Source organism: Aythya ferina (assembly GCF_964211825.1).
Source record: "Aythya ferina genome assembly, chromosome: 16".
NCBI classification, from domain to species: domain Eukaryota; kingdom Metazoa; phylum Chordata; class Aves; order Anseriformes; family Anatidae; genus Aythya; species Aythya ferina.
In genome coordinates, this window is record NC_140315.1 from 1,290,028 (window position 1) to 1,302,868 (window position 12,841).

At 55.8% G+C, this 12,841-nt stretch overlaps 3 protein-coding genes across 3 annotated transcripts; all 3 read right to left on the bottom strand.

The window, feature by feature from the left end:
* On the bottom strand, positions 1 to 6,963 carry NSFL1C (NSFL1 cofactor). Its single transcript, XM_084537609.1, has 9 exons — positions 6,801 to 6,963; positions 6,307 to 6,404; positions 5,265 to 5,339; positions 3,938 to 4,103; positions 3,488 to 3,580; positions 2,700 to 2,809; positions 2,105 to 2,242; positions 1,438 to 1,602; positions 1 to 411 (listed from the first exon to the last, which is right to left on the bottom strand). The coding sequence occupies exons 1-9, from the start codon at positions 6,900 to 6,902 to the stop codon at positions 249 to 251; spliced, it is 1,110 nt and encodes a 369-aa protein (XP_084393735.1). The 5' UTR covers positions 6,903 to 6,963; the 3' UTR covers positions 1 to 248.
* Positions 6,964 to 7,849: 886 nt separating this feature from the next.
* Positions 7,850 to 10,028, bottom strand: LOC311445754 (tyrosine-protein phosphatase non-receptor type substrate 1-like). The gene is made up of 3 exons (XM_084538163.1): positions 9,269 to 10,028; positions 8,556 to 8,918; positions 7,850 to 8,329 (listed from the first exon to the last, which is right to left on the bottom strand). Exons 1-3 carry the CDS (start codon positions 9,327 to 9,329, stop codon positions 8,226 to 8,228), a joined length of 528 nt encoding a protein of 175 aa, XP_084394289.1. The 5' UTR covers positions 9,330 to 10,028; the 3' UTR covers positions 7,850 to 8,225.
* Positions 10,029 to 10,269: 241 nt separating this feature from the next.
* On the bottom strand, positions 10,270 to 12,591 carry LOC311445753 (tyrosine-protein phosphatase non-receptor type substrate 1-like). Its single transcript, XM_084538162.1, has 5 exons — positions 12,406 to 12,591; positions 11,689 to 12,048; positions 11,204 to 11,518; positions 10,765 to 11,097; positions 10,270 to 10,690 (listed from the first exon to the last, which is right to left on the bottom strand). Exons 1-5 carry the CDS (start codon positions 12,464 to 12,466, stop codon positions 10,587 to 10,589), a joined length of 1,173 nt encoding a protein of 390 aa, XP_084394288.1. The 5' UTR covers positions 12,467 to 12,591; the 3' UTR covers positions 10,270 to 10,586.
* Positions 12,592 to 12,841: the final 250 nt, after the last annotated feature.

Consider the following 12,841-nt stretch of genomic DNA (forward strand, 5'->3'; position numbering starts at 1 on the left):
TCCTTTCAAAACGGGTTCGTTTCGTTTATTTATTTTAAAGTCCACTGATCATCACCAAAAAAAAAAAAAAAAAAAAAACAGAACAAAACAAATGGGAAACGCAACTAAAGAGAAAAGAGTCCAACCAAGACCTAAGAACCCAGAGCTATGAGTAGATGTGAGCCTGTGTTTGCACGGCGCAGGTGCACGCACAGGACGAGACGACGCATGCGCACTGCGAGCAGGCGTGTGGCGAGAGGTGGGTTCCTTTATGTTAACCGCTGAACGATGACAGCGTTGAGCAGGTTGGCTTCCTTCAGGGTTTGGTTCTCATCAGTCAGCTCTTTATTTGGGAAGGTGGTCATCAGGACGAAGCTGGTCGCAGCCATCGCTGGCCGGGCATCGACTATGAAGAGCCGGATGTCACGGATCCTGTGCAGAGGGATCAAACACACAAGGGCAATCCTGTTATTGAGCATCCCGGAGAATTGCACAACAAAAGCCTAAATTCACCCTTTCCAGAGTCTGCAACCCTGCACTCATGGCTCTTGCTTTCCAGGTAACAATAGAGACCACAGCCACACAATTCTGTGATTTAAGGTACTTCTCTACAGGCTCCTGTTTAATGAAATAAGCTGCTTTAGAGGTTAGAGATTCTCAGCAAGATGTTCTTTTATGCTGCCCATCTTCTGTGGTTTTGAAACTGAAGGGTTCGAGGCCCTCAAAATGAACAGATTAATAAATTGCTTGATGCTAAGCTGCTATAAGCAGCTGTGCCCATCACTCACAGCATAACCTAGATGATTTCAGCTCCCAAGAGCAGTCACAACAGTGACACTGGATCTATTTCCTGCACCTGATCCCAGAGGAAGGTTTCTGTAACTTTCGGAAGTGTACTTGATTCTCTTATGGAGATAAGAAGAACAAGCACGGACAAACAGCCACATTCTCCAAGATCAGGTAGGTGAGAAGGACTTTAAGACAGAACTCTAACGAATCAGTCGGGTATGTAAGCCAGCTTGACAAGCAAACCAAGCTGTTTAAGAGCACACCTTGGTGCTACAATCAATACAGGGGAAAACCCAGCAGAAGTATGAACTGACAGAATAACAAAACCAATTCCTAATTATCTGATAGATTCTAAAGCCCTCTGAATAGTTTTAGCTTTTCTTATAGCTGACATTAACAAAAGTTCTGTTGTTCATACTGAAGCTCCCAGACACAGCATCGTTGCCTACAATCCATCACTATTTGGAAAGCAAACCCTATCCTTCCAACAGTCAGCATCTGCCTTAAAACCCCACAATAATTTTATTCCTATTCACCTATACAGAAGGATCCCCAGAGCTCCCTTTAGCAGGCTAGTCAGGATTCTAACATCTGCTCCATCTGTGCACAGTTCGCAGTGTCATTCAGGCCTTCCCAGTTAGTAACCTGTGTTTCCTGTTGCCTTTGTACCTGTGATTATGATTAAATTTCTGGACCAGTCGCCCACCATCAGCGAGCCGGATTTGGATGTTGGTGACGGGCTCCGACTCATCAATAGTGATGGCAGAACTGGCTTTGGCTTCATTCTCTGCCTGCTGGGCTGGCGAGCTGGTGCCCAACACCTGAGGTGCAGTGCTGAGAACAGGAAGACACAAAGAGAGCTGTTAAAAACCAAACCACTCACCTGGCTGCAGGGTGCCACGAATCAGGCAGTGAGCTTATCACCTGCCGGGTCCAACTACTAGGGCTCCTAAGCAAGAGATGCCAGTGTAGGTTGGAAATGAGAATTCAGGATTCGGTGAGCACTTGGCTGTAATTTCGCCCCTACCATCATCTGTTACAGCACCACAGCTTGGTTCTGCACAGCCACACAGAACAGCAGCATCATAACGAGCATGCCCTGCTTCTACACGACACGCCGTAGTGGTTCCAGACTGGAGAACTGCCTCCTGCCACTAAAAATGCCCATAGCACACATGGCCAAGCCCCATTTTTTGTTAGAGGAATACCTCACAGACCACAGGCACCGAGTACCTTCTCTTCAGGAAGACAAGTCAGTAGGCTCATCCCACAAAAAATCTGAAGTGACTTTCTCACATCACACACACACAGCAAAAAAGCACTGCTGTTTCCTCACCTGCCCAGTTTTTGTCCTTCTCCAGTAAAAGCTTTGAAGACACTTTTAGGTTTCACGTACTCCTCATCACGGTGATCCTCCATATCCAGGTTCACCTGTCCGCCTCGTGCTAACCTGCGCAGCTCTGCTGGGACTTCCCTGCAATGACAGTGTCCAATAAAATTGTCCTGAAAAAGCAACTCAGGAACAGCACGTGCCACAGAACCCAATACAACCATAGATGTCTGAATTTCAGGAATTACTGTGTGCTCCTGCTAACTAACAAAGCAGGTGCACACCTCCCCCCTGACAGACACAAGCTAAAGGTTACTTTTCCCTGACCCTTACCAGAAGTGACATGACACATCAGAAATTCTCAGCCCAAACGTGAAAGTGTTTGTTCACTTCAAAACCTCAAGGCCCCATACAAACCAGCGCCACTTCCCAATTCATTTGAAGTAGATCTTCAAGTCTGTCCTCTCTTCGTTTACACATTAAGAACCTAGCCCTTGTAAGAAAGCTCAGGACAAATGCATCATTGATTCAACAATGTGGATTTCATGAACACCTGTGTTTCAAAATACAGCCCTTCCTTCACTGCCCTCTTGCTACGTACCCTCTGCGGATGTCATCAAGAAACTGGGCATTGGATGGATCCTGGTAGCTCCTCAGTTCTCCGCTGTCCAGGCTGAATCCACTCTTCCAGAGCTTCAGTACAACATGCACCTGCAGCAGTCCCCAAACAACAATCAGCCTCACTAAACATCATACTAAGAATAACTGGACGCAGAGAGAAAAGCTGCTGACTGGCAGGGAATTTCAAGCTGCAGAAAACATTCCAGCAAGGTTCGTCTTGATCAGTACATTCAGCAGTGAGGAAAAAATCTGAAGCGTTGGCTATGGATTGGTCATGCATCAGCTCCTAGAAGGTGACAACACAGACCCCTTTGCTGATGAATATGGCTGAAAAGCCCAAGGTATGTCAGACAACGAGGCCAAACCAAGCTCTCACCAAGGATATTTGCTCACAACCCAAGCACAGGAGGATCGTGTACTGATGTTGTCAGCTCTGCATCTCTTCAATGAATAAAGCAGCTTTACTGCGCAGTGCTCTTTGCACAGCACTTTTCACAATCCATATAATCACAGTACAGAGGCTGAGAGAAGATCCCCATGCTTCTAAGGAACACGCAAATTCTTAACCAGAAGTTCACCAGAAAACTGCTTACCCAAGTCTCAAGTATGGGCTATTTTTTCCCCCCAGTCAGAAATCCCACAAGAAGTGGGGTTTACCATCCTCCTGAATTGCAGTCAACCTTTATATTCTCTGGCTCACAAGCTTTGTAGCTATAGCAGAGAAATCCCCCCGGTGACATCTACAAAACAGAACAGAGAGCTACTCACATCCTGAACAGAGCTCTGCCTCCTCTCCCCTGCCACATAGGCAGACTCTTCCTCTGGAGTAGCCCCAAGGCGATATCCTCCCCCTGCAAAAGGCTGTAAGAGAGACAGGCAAAGAGGTTACAGGGTGACACAGAGCCAGCACAGCTTGCTTCTCCTTCCCCAACACCGTTCTGAAGAACAGGGAGGCCCTCAGGGTAGCAGCAACATCTGCCACTCTGCAGGCACAGTGACCAGCATGGAACAGTCAGTAAATATGGCTCAAAGTGACTTTTCTTGCCACTACGACACATGAACTAGAGCTGCACTAACAGCCAAACCCAGACTTCACTTTCTTTTAAAATAGTTTCAGTACTCCACAGTACCCAACAGCTGTCACAGTGGGAGCCACGCACAGATGGCTACAACATAAAACAACTGAAAGAGGGGAAAAAAAACCTCAGCACTCCTCACTTTAGGCTTGCTGCTCTCGCCGCTGCTTTTGGCTGTCCGATCAACCGCCACAGCACCGTGCTCCTTCGCTCCTTTGAAGAGATCTTCCACCAGCTCGTTGGGACTCTTCTTCCTTGGAGGACCAACGATCTGCTGTCCACTTCTCTCTGAGCCACCAGCATAAAACCTAGACAGAAAGAACACCGCTGCTGGGTAAGACTGGACCACAGCTTCTCCAGGATTCAGCAGTTTTATACCAGGAATTAGTTGTGCACTTTTGTGCAGCTTAATGAAACAGTTTGAATCCACAAATATTAGTTATGACCAGTGTATCTGCCACTTAGAGTAACTGATATAAATAAAAAAAAAAGTCTCTGTGCCTCAGGAAATTGTAAAGTTACCCACTGATCAGCAGTCATGAAATGATAACGACTCTCTCAGACCTAGAAAGAGATACAGTCTAGCACTGGAAGAGCTTTATCAGTCTAGTCCCAGCCAGGCTACTAACTTCACACGAGACTTTTAGCGGGTCTCTGACCTCTCAGATGGAAGAAGGCAGGCAATGACTACAGGAAACGGCCTTACTCACTGAGGAAATAACTGGTACTTGGAGGGAAGGTATTAACACTGTGCTGAAAGTTCAGAGCACGTGGGACAGGACTGAGCAGAAAGCAATGAGCGCACACTCAGTGAAGTGCAATTAAACACTTCTGGAAGATTGGGCTGATTAGATTCCAGCTGGTTTCCAACACATACAGAGCTCACAGCTGAGTGCAGAAGACCAGGTGGCCTACCTATACTGAGCCACTTCTAGCTACATCAGTTCCATTCAATTTACCTTGCCCGTTAACCTTAAGTGTTTGCAACTACTTGCAGCTGACACAGGGGAAGATTTCTCTGCTAGTGGGCCATGTCCCCACTGAAAAAAGGGACCTACATTTTTCCTTTCCACCTCCACATTCCATTACATTCTCCTTAAGCAGCGCTTAAAGCCACACAGACAAGCAAAATGAAAAACAGTCCCTGTGTTATTCCCACATTTCTGTTCTCCAGGGACACAAGTGATGATGATTTGGGTTTTTTCCCCAAGGGCTCTCACACCCTACCTCAGACTTTCTCTCAACAGCACAAACGAGAGATGAAAAAAGGTGTTTATACAGCAACACTGAGCACGTGCTCGCACACAGAATTTACAATGACCAAAGTTTGGGTCAGACCTGAGATTTTTCTGCACAGGAATGACACATCTGCTTAAATCTGCTTTTGAAAAATAACCTGTACGCATGCAGCAAGCCATAAAAAAAAAAAAAAAAAAGGCAGGGTTTTAATTCTTTGACTGAAAACTTACCGCTGTCCCTCTTCCTCTTCGTCATCATCCTCCTGTGCATGAACAAGGTCTCTAAACGACGTTACTCGATGGTCACTGCAAAAGTCAATCAAAGCACGTCAGCCCCATGACACAGCTCAACCACGTGCGCAGAAGCTGCTGAGCACGGCACGTTAGGTTTGACTCTGCTCTACTTTTAGGGTCTGAATGAGATCACAGGTCAGCGCTGGTGTAACCAAGCAGTGAACAAAGTTCTTGGGCATCTGTAGCAATCACCGCAACCAAAAACAACAGCGAGAGCACCCGAGGAGGCTCAGAAGGTGGCTGCAGGCCCAGCAGATGAGGTAACTCCTCAGTCATCTTCCCTGTCACGTAATGGATTCGGTTGCCTCTTTCAGAAGGCAGTCATTTCCAAACCTGTACAGACACAGGTTGCTCTGCCAGGCCGCAGTAAAGGCCAGCCTCCAGCAACGCTCCTGTGGTCTGAGGCAAAATAATGTTTCTTCAGCAGTATGGAATTTACTCAAAGTCTGAAATACGAGCGCTTTGTCCTCACCATACAGCCAGTAACCCCTTCTCTTTAAAAGTAGCATTCCCCTGAGAGATTGAGAAATCCAGTCTGAGAACTCCTAGCATAGGAATTCGGCAGGGACCAATTATTTAACTTATTTTTGTAAAACTCTTAACCTGGTTAGATAAGGTACAACACAAAATCTGAAAAAAATTTTCCCGTGGATATACAACCTGCTTAAATACAAGTGTTACCAACTGCCTGATTATCTTCTAACCTCAAAACGCATTTTTTTCCTGAGCAATGAAGCGAATTACTCTAACTGGCCTATAGATCAGCTGTGGAATAACACCCGTGCTCGCGATGTAGAAAAGTGGATATTTTCACAATTTCTGGAGTCATATAGGGTGAATTAAATCTAAAAGCACTGCGGAGTTTCAGAATAAATATCTAGCACCCGTGCTTTAGACAGAGCATGGGTTTTGATGGGATTAATCGCTGTGAGGTTTTAAAAAGCCTTGGTGAACGCCTCAGCCAGAGCTCCCCCCTCACCTGGCCGCGGTGCCTCTGGACACGGCGCTGGGTGCCGGCTGGGGAAGGGTCAGGATGTCCTCATCGCCCCCGTCCTCGTAGAAACTGGCGAGCGCAATCTGCAAAAAAACACACGGGGAATCATCCAGGAGGGCAGCAACCATCCCAGGGCACCCCAAACACACGGCAATAATAACACATCTCTTGAGGGATGCCGTCGCTGAAGCTGTTTTATGGGATTTGGAAGCCCAGGCAATGCTTGGGCGCTGCCCAGCTCCCCTTTGGCTCTGTTAACACAAGGGCAGCCACCACCATGGTTCATCCCTGCCCCCAAACAGCGGCCTGGCAGCACCCAAAGGCGGCCTGGCAGCACCCATGGGTGCTGAGGGGGCTCCTTGCGGGGCGAGGAGGGGAAGGGGAGGGGGAGAGGTCGGGCACCCCCAAGGGGGTCGCGGAGCCTTCCCTTCAGCGGGGACCCTTCAGCCAAGCCCCGAGGTGACGGGGCCGGGGGCTACCTGCAGATCCCAGCCGGCCGACTCGAGGAAGAAGCGGGCCCGCTCCTCCTCGGCGCCCGTCACGGCCACGAACTCCCTCAGCGCCTCCTCCCTGGCCGCCATCTTACGGCGCTGCCGGGACCCGCCCCGGTACGGCTCGGCTCGGCTCGGCCCGGCACGGCCCGGCACGGCTGGTAAAGAGCTCCGGATGGGAAACGGGGCCCAGAGACCCGCACCGGTAACAGCTCCCCCCGGCGGACCGGCGGAGTGCCGAGAGGAGCCGTGCCGAGCCGTGCTGAGCCGTGCCGAGCCGTGCTGAGTCGAGCCGAGCTCTGCTGCCTTGTGCCGAGCCGTGCTGACCCGTGCCAAACTGTGCCATGCCACCCCATGCCATGCCATGCCATGCCATTCCGTGCCATGCCGTGCCATGCCATGCCGAGCTGTGCCACCCTGTGCCATCCCATGCAGCCCCATGCAGCCCCATGCCATGCCATGCTGAGCCCATGCCACCCCGTGCCATACTGTGCCACCCTGTGCCATGCCATGCAGCCCCGTGCCATGCCGTGCTGAGCCATGCTGCCCCGTGCCATGTTGTGCCACCCCGTGCCGTGCCATACCATTCAGAGCCATGCTTCCCAGTGCCATGCCGTGCTGCCACATGCCATGCCGTGCCACCCCATGCCATGCCATGCTGAGCTGTGCTGCCCCGTGCCATGCTGTGCTGCCCCGTGCTGAGCCAAGCCATGCTGCCCCATGCGATGCTGTACTGCCCCGTGCCATGCTGTGCCACGCCATACCATGCCGTGCCAAGCCATGCTGCCCCGTACCATGCTGTGGCACCCCATGCCATGCTGTGCCAAGCTGTCCTGCCCCGTGCCATGCCACACTGCCCTGTTCTGAGCCGTGCCCCGCGTTCCCCGTACAGGCGGCGCAGCATGGCCCCTTCCTCCGGTGAGGAAGAAGAGGCTGAGGCCGAGGAGCCCAGGGGGGAACAGTGGGGACCAGGGGGGGCCCTGCCTGGAAGTGGCCCTCTATGGAAAGCGTTGTCCCGGAGGAAGATGCCGTGAAGGTGCTTTTTGCAAGGATTTGTATTGATGGTGATAACCACGTGCAGAGCAGTGCAAAAAAGGGATGGGAACAGTGGGGGGGACGTGGACAGCCAGTGGGGGACAGGGACAGCCAGGAGAGGATGGGGATGGCCAGGAGGGTCCGGGACCCTCGGCCCAGGGAGCTGCCAAAGGATGCAGCAACACTGGGGGCCAAGGAGACAGAGGGGGGAGGCAGCAGGGGTGGTGGTGCAGGAACCCCGAAAGAAGCAGCGGGTCTGCTTGTGCAGCACCACCATCCCGATGCTGGCACTCTCATCTCGGAGGTGACGGAGCTCTGACAACGCTCTCCTGCATCTCTCCCGTCTCGGTGGCCTCGCTGTGCCGCGCTGGCCTCTCTTCAGGCCTGCCAGCGCTTGAAGAGGAAGAAGAGGACGAGGCCGAGGATCGCCTTCTCAAGCAGCATGCAGAGCCACAGGCCGGGGCTGGACAGGAGATGGGCACCTGCAGGAGCAGGGCAGTGAGCGCGGGGCGTGGGGAACGCAGCCCCCAGCCCCATAGCCCCCCTGAAGCGCGGGTCCATCAGTCAGGCTCTGTGCCCCTGGCCCCGGGACCCTCTCCCTGGGCCGGCTCCTGAGCCCCTGCCCCAGAGCAGAGCCCAGGGGACGGGACGGGGGCTGACCCGGCAGGGCTGGCTCCTGCTGGGAGCTGTACTGGGAGCCCCACTCACCCTGCACCGCCACCACCACCACCACCGTGCCCTCGCCACGTCGATACAACTCATCATCACCGGTGGGTGTTTTGCGAAACTTCACACAGTAATAGGTGCCGGCGTCCTCGGGGCGGACGTCCCTGATGAGGATGCTGAAGTCTGTGTTGGACCCGTTCACTGCCCTCGTCCCCCGGGATGAGGGGTATCTTTGGTCATAAATGGTCTTGTTGTCACTGCCCCAGCCCTTCAGCCACTTCATGGGGCCAATGGGACCCCCTGCAGTCACGGTGCAGATCAGGAACAGCGTCTCCCACTCTCTCACAAACACCTCCTTCTGGGGCTGCTGCAGCTCGAAGCCCTGACCCGCCTGGGCATCGGCACCTGGGGACAGCGAGAGGAAGGTTTGGGGCTGCTGAGGGGCCCTGCAGCCAGGGCGCAGCATGGGGCCTCCCCCGACCCCCAGCACAAAGCTGGGGGCAGTGACATCCCTGTCCCTTGCCCCCCAGGGCAGACGGCTCTGTGAGCCTGTGCCTGCCACCGGGCTGCAGTGTGGGATGGAGAAAGCAGGGGCCTGGAGATGCTCAAATAAAGCAAAGCTTAGAGCTGGGGATAAAAGCAAGCTGGAAGAGGGCAGGGAAGAGCCCCAGATCCCTGTGGGCAGAGGGAATGGAGCAGCACGGGGGAGCAGGCCCTGGCAAAGGCACCGGGGCTGTGCAGGGCTGGGCACTCACCCGGGGCACTGCCGAGCAGCAGCAGGCAGGCAAGAGGCAGCGCCTGTGTCACCGGAGCCATGGCGAGTGGCTTCGTCCCCCTCCAAGCTGTGTCTCGGTGTGCCTCAACTTGGTGGGGCCCTGGGAACCCTTCCTACTAAAGGGGAAGGAAGCGGTTTGGGTTTTGCCTCTGGCCGTACTCCTCTGCGGTGCCCTGCGCAAGCCCAGAGGCTTCCCACTCCCTCGGTGTTTGTGCCATCGTGAGGTTGAGATTGGGTCCAACACAGATTTCACCATCGTTGTCAGAGATGTCAGCAGTGAGGATGCCGGCACCTGTTGCTGTGTGAAGTATTGGAAAACGAACGCTGGCGATGAGTTGAATCGGAGTGGCGATGGCACGGAGGTGGTGGTGGTGGTGCAGGTGAGTGGGGCTCCCAGGACAGCCCAGCACGACCCCACTGTGACCACCCCAGCTTGGCCCCAGCCCTGCCTGCGGCCAGACCCACGCTGCCCCGCGCCCACCACCCTCTCCGCGCTCTGCCTTGTGTCTTCACAGGGACTTCTCCATTTCCCAGCGTGGAGGTTGCAACTGCCGTGCTCTTCTTCCTCCTCCTTATCTTCATCCTCATCTTCTGCGTGTACCACATGAAGTGTTGAGTTGTGGGGCAGAGGCCAGGGTGCAGCCGGGGCATGATGCTCACCCATCCCCATCCCGTGCTGTGCAGGGAGCCCAGAGACCTCCTTGCCCCCAGCAGCAATGTCCAGGATGCAGAGACCCCGAGGCCGCCCCAGCAGGTAGGAGCGAGCTGTGGGTACAGGGCAGGGCCCCCAGCCCCAATGCCCCGACGTGGGCGAGCTGCTGGGCACCTGCGCCTTTGGCCGGGAGCCCCGGGGATGCCGCGGCCCCAGGGCCAGGGCAGGCGCTGGGTGAGCAGAGGCTGCTGCAGGGGGGCTGTGAGTTGTGGGGAGGGGTGTCCATGGGGCTGTGGCATGGCCGACCCATTATGAAGAAGCCGTGAGGGTGCTTTTATGAAGGATTTGTATTTTTGGTGATAACCATGTGGGGAGCAGCGCAACGAGGGGATGGGGACAGTGGGGGGGTCCGGGACCCCTGGCCTAGGGAGCTGCCAAGGGACGGTCCCTCACCGGATGCTGAGGAGGCAGAAGAACGAGCCAGCAGGGGAGGTAGTGCAGGACCCCCGAAAGAAGCAGCGGGTCTGCTCGTGCAGCACCACCAGCCTGAGCGTAGCACGCTCGGCTTGGAGGTGACGGAGCTCTGACAACGCTCTCCTGTGTCTCTCCCGTCTCGGCGGCCTCACTGTGCCACGCTGGCCTCTCTTCAGGCCTGCCAGCGCTTGAAGAGGAAGAAGAGGACGAGGCCGAGGATCGCCTTCTCAAGCAGCATGCAGAGCCACAGGCCGGGGCTGGACAGGAGATGGAAACCTGCAGGAGCAGGGCAGTGAGCGCGGGGCGTGGGGAACGCAGCCCCCAGCCCCACAGCCCCCGGGTGCTGGTACCTTCTGAGCTGCGTCCCTGTTGGCCCGAGGCATCGACCCACAGCATGGCACTGCTGCTGAGAGGGTCCTGGCCCTCGTGCACCACCCGGCAGGTGAACACAGATATGTTCTTCTCCTGAATGGCTTGCACCGCCACCGTGCTCCTCAGCTCGAACAAGCCCTCAGGGGTCTTTGTCGGCCGGGGGCTGCTCCCCCTGTTCATCTCCTTCCCATTCTCCAGCCAGGTGATGGTCACGTTTCCCGGGTAGAAGCCCTGCACGTAGCAGGTGAAGCTCACCGTCTCGTTCAGCCCCACGGGGCCTAGAGGCTGAACCACAACTGTGCTGGGGGGAACTGGGAAGAGAAGCAGCGGCTGGAACTGGTGTCCCCCGGCCCCATTCCCACGGGGGCCCTGTCCCAGCCGCGGGGCCGTGAGCACCGGTCCCCACTGATCCCTCACCTCGCAGGATCTGGCTCAGATGGTAACTCCTCGTCAGCGGGGCCGTCAGCGTGGTGTGCAGCACCTGGCAGGTGAGCTCTGAGCGGATGTCGTCCTTCTGCAGCGTCACCGTCACGGTGCTGGACAGCCTGTAGGTGAAGTTCGATGGCCCAGGGGTGACTTTGGGCAGCTGAGACTGAATCAGGGTCTTGTCCTTGAACCACTTCACACGGATGTCACTGGGGAAGAACCCCCAGGAGTTGCAGGTGAAGGATACCGTATACCCCGGCTGCACGCGGTAACTGGGCCCGGACACAGTGGGGTTGGAGGGTCTGGCTGTGGGAGAAGCGCGGGTCCATCAGCCGGGCTCTGACCCTGCAGCCCCGGGACCCTCTCCCTGGGCCGGCTCCTGAGCCCCTGCCCCAGAGCAGAGCCCAGGGGACAGGACGGGGGCTGACCCGGCAGGGCTGGCTCCTGCTGGGAGCTGTACTGGGAGCCCCACTCACCCTGCACCGCCAACACCACCACCACCGTGCCCTCACCACGCTGATACAACTCATTACTGGTGGCTGTTATGCGAAACTTCACACAGTAATAGGTGCCGGTGTCCTCAGGGTGGACGTCCCTGATGAGGATGGTGAAGTCTGTGTTGGACTCATTCACTGCCCTCGTCCCCCGGGATGAGGGGTCTTTTTGGTCATAAATGGTCTCATTGCCACTGCCCCAGCCCTTCAGCCACTTCACAGGGCCAATGGGACCCTCTCCAGTCACGGTGCAGCTCAGGATCAGCGTCTCCCCCACTCTCACAAACACCTCCTTCTGGGGCTGCTGCAGCTCGAACCCCTGAACCACCTGGGCATTGGCACCTGGGGACAGCGAGAGGAAGGTTTGGGGCTGCTGAGGGGCCCTGGAGCCAGGGCGCAGCATGGGGCCTCCCCCGACCCCCAGCACAAAGCTGGGGGCAGTGACATCCCTGTCCCTTGCCCCCCAGGGCAGACGGCTCTGTGCTGGCTCTGCCCCTGGGCTGCAGTGCGGGATGGAGAAAGCAGGGGCCTGGAGATGCTCAAATAAAGCAAACCTTTGAGCTGGGGATAAAAGCAAGCTGGAAGAGGGCAGGGAAGAGCCCCAGATCCCTGTGGGCAGAGGGAAGGGTTGCTCTGCCAGCAGCAGGGGGGAGCAGGCCCTGGCAAAGGCGCCGGGGCTGTGCAGGGCTGGGCACTCACCCGGGGCACTGCCGAGCAGCAGCAGGCAGGCAAGAGGCAGCGCCTGTGTCACCGGAGCCATGGCGAGTGGCTTCGTCCCCCTCCAAGCTGTGTCTCGGTGTGCCTCAACTTGGTGGGGCCCTGGGAACCCTTCCTGCTAAAGGGGAAGGAAGCGGTTTGGGTTTTGCCTCTGGCCGTACTCCTCTGCGGTGCCCTGCGCAAGCCCAGAGGCTTCCCACTCCCTCGGTGTTTGTGCCATCGTGAGGTTGTTCCTCACCAGCCATGGCAGCCCACAGATGGGCGGCACTGCCACGACCACCGGCACGGGGCAGCAGGAGCGAGGGGCCCAAATCCACACACACCCTGGGCTTCGTTGGAGCCTCCCTGCAGCCGGGGCTGTCCTGCTGAAACCAGGGGCACCCCGTGCCCACCGCAGCCCCTCCAGGCCCTGTCTCTG